Source organism: Quercus robur, chromosome 7 (assembly GCF_932294415.1).
Source record: "Quercus robur chromosome 7, dhQueRobu3.1, whole genome shotgun sequence".
NCBI classification, from domain to species: domain Eukaryota; kingdom Viridiplantae; phylum Streptophyta; class Magnoliopsida; order Fagales; family Fagaceae; genus Quercus; species Quercus robur.
In genome coordinates, this window is record NC_065540.1 from 24,561,827 (window position 1) to 24,565,036 (window position 3,210).

The 3,210-nt window shown below is 37.5% G+C and overlaps 1 protein-coding gene across 1 annotated transcript; it reads right to left on the minus strand.

Annotated features, from left to right (window-relative positions):
- Window positions 1–1,324: 1,324 nt before the first annotated feature.
- LOC126692877 (uncharacterized) lies at window positions 1,325–2,948 on the minus strand. Its single transcript, XM_050388677.1, has one exon. The coding sequence runs from the start codon at window positions 2,771–2,773 to the stop codon at window positions 1,469–1,471; it is 1,305 nt and encodes a 434-aa protein (XP_050244634.1). The 5' UTR covers window positions 2,774–2,948; the 3' UTR covers window positions 1,325–1,468.
- Window positions 2,949–3,210: the final 262 nt, after the last annotated feature.

Consider the following 3,210-nt stretch of genomic DNA (forward strand, 5'->3'; position numbering starts at 1 on the left):
AACCCGACTATTACTTATTCTCTAAATATTGATACACTGGAATTCAGATTACTTTCGTTTCTTTCTTTTAAAGAAACAAATGTAGTAGTGACTTACGGTTTTACTTTTATTTGGACATATGTTTGATTATGTAGCTTAGTCTGGGCATGCATGGAGTTATCCAAAAAGAGCTTAGGATTGATCTGCTGCCACTACTTATCATTGTTGTATAGAAACCTTAACATTAAAAAAAAAAAGAAAAAAAAAGAGGCTAAAGTGCAAAACAAACTCTTGAAGTTTGGGGATATTTGGATTTTGCATTGTACTTCAATTGGGTAGCACCTCCTAGTGTTTTTCAAGACGTCTAGGGTTCATATCCCATCTCTTCGTTGTAATTATCAAATTATCAACAACGAAAAAAGCAATCTCACATTGCTAAAATCTTTTTTTTTTTAATAGAAAGTTCAGAAATTCCATTAATAGATAATGACTTACATCACAGGGATTACATCATCAACCAATACAGAAGAAAACTTTAAAGGCAACTTCTCTAATCACACGGTGAAATCAGAATAAGCATCAGCAGATAAAGCCAAACTCTGGTACCCTATTTCCAGAACTAGCAACCAAACTAAATTGGGAATCTTCCAAAGAAGACATTAATTAAAATCAGAAGTTCTTCCACCAGGTGTGCAATAAAGGGCAAAAGAATTGCAACTATGCTGCATTAGTCTGTAAAAGCCAGCTTCATCACACTCCATGATGCAATTATGAATGCCAACATCCCTAGTAAACCGGATAGCATTGCTCCAGTCAAATACGATTCAAGTTTGGAATTAAATCAGGGTCTCCTTGAACAACAGCCCCACCATAACTTGACCAGCTGAGTCCCTTAATAATAACACCCAAACCAGAAATTCATATTGTGAAAATTGTGAAACACCAGTTCAACTCACTAAAATCTGAACCATTGCATTCTGAGATCACGTGGTTATGATTTAGCTGTACAAGAAAAGTGGGCACTACAGAAATTTAGTGGATGGGTGACTGATTCCTCAGTACTTGCCTTTCTTCATTCTGTGATGGTTTCTCATACTGTGACCAATCCATTTGTAAAAATTACCCATCTTCAACTAAATTGTTCACCAAAGTTCTTGCAAGATGGGTGTTGAAGTTAGGCAGTTTATCTAAAACAAAAACTGTCATGCTTACGGTCCTAGATGAATAATTAACTAATAGAGAAAAAATGTAGTTGGAACTTGGAACATAAACTTGCAAGAGCTGGTGCTGGATTGTGCTAATTGAATAACTTGAGTGAGTGATATGGTTTATATGAAAAACGAGATAATAGAATCATTTCCAATTGAGCCAACAATAAACAAAATTTAAGGGGGAAAAAAAGTCTCAAGCCTGCTCAATAATTGGTACAAATTGTGAGTTGGTTAGATATAAGTATATAATCTTACTCACATAAATAGCTAAGATCAAATCACTCAGTCAATTTATACTTCTTCCCTGTGAATGGCTGAAACTTTTGTTGATCTTTCTTTGATGTTTCTGCTTGAACAAAATCGTTTGAGATCTTCATTGGCTGGGTCTCATGAGAACCAAACACAATTTTTCCTGCACGATTATGCGAATTGAACTTTGGTTGAGTTGCCATCCTTGTGTCTGCAGCACCCAATGGTTGCTCCTCTTCAGATGATAATTCTGGCACAGCTGGTTCAGTAGAATTTGTCCCATCCAAGCGTCTTGCCATTCCCGTAAACGGTATAAACTTCCTTTCCTTATTGGCCTGCTCCCCTTGATCATTGGCCAATGCATTCTTTGTTGCTGGTTTCTCAGGTTCTTTGTAGTCTAGAGGAGGAGCAAACTCCGCCTCACAATCTGTATCAATAATATTTATAGCAGCAGAAGGCTTGGTCTCTAATATATCAATGTAAAACTTCTTACTGTTGTGGTTGATCATAATAGTATCTCCAATTGTCAGACAAGAGAAGTTCCTCAATATGTCTTCCAGCATATCTTTCATGCATGGTAGATGAATGAAATCCGTGGTGTGAGGCTGCAACTTCATGTAAGTTCCTTTGTCAAGCCTCACATTCTTCAAAATCACAGGGTCACCCTCTTGTAGCTTCATGTTCTCCATCATCCAAGTTGGTAGGTAGACACAATCCTCATTGCCAGTGAACTCCAAAACCCCACAGTGTGAAACTCGACCGGTAGATTGATTTTTGATTTCAAACTGCATTGGGTACTCTACATTCAACCGTAGGAGATGTGTGATAGCTGAAGTTGGCATTATGATCTTGTCACCATTGTCTGGGAGTGACTTCTCAATCTGAGAGAGAGGGTAACAATTGTAAACTTGATCAAATGAGCCTGCTGATGCATCATATTCATCAGCATAATCATCAGAATCAGAGTCATCACTGCTGCTTTCATAGTCTTCTTCTTCAGAAGAAGAATACTCATCAGTGTCATTCCCAGAAGACTTATCAAAGAATTCACTGCCGAGTATTTCACATATTAGTGAAGACTGATCACCATCATCGCTGCTGCTGCTGCTGCTGCTGCTGCTTTCATGGTCTTCTTCTTCAGAATCATCAAAGAAGCCTCTGCCGACTAATACATGGAAAGACTGATCACAATTTTCTCTACCTCTTTCGTTGGATTCATCAGAAGACTTATCAGACAAGTCACTACTGCCTTCTTTTTTCAGATGAACGAAGTCAGTGATTTCCTTAGCCAGATCTCTTTTTTCATCAGATTCTTGAGAAGTATGATCCTCCATGGTTATGGTGATTGAGGAAGGAGGCGTCTCTTTGGCACAAAACCTTTCTTTCTTTCTCTTTCTCTTATTCACAAGTCTTTCTTTATTTATTTTTTTGATGAGCAACTCTTTTGACTTTCTTTGTTAGTTCTCAGACTTTTAATGTACTGTTTCTTCTTTTTCACTCTTATTATATAAAAAAGGTAAATAAGTCCCCAATTTAACTACCGTCATACAAACGCGGAGTAGAGATGAGATGTACTTCCAGGAAAATCCGGTGCTTAAACAGATATTCAATCTGTTCTCTGTGGGTCTTTCTTCCATTCTCAAACACCTTTAATTAAGGTTATGGTTACCGACTTGGTTTAGCATCCATTTACCTACACGGCTCCACCTATTATTATTTGCTAGGTATGAGGTATGAGCCTATCAGGTTATGTTACTTGCGTGATTGATTT

Coding starts and splice junctions, on each gene's coding strand:
- LOC126692877 (XM_050388677.1), bottom strand. CDS start 2,773: ATGGAGGATCATACTTCTCAAGAATCTGATGAAAAAAGAGATCTGGCT.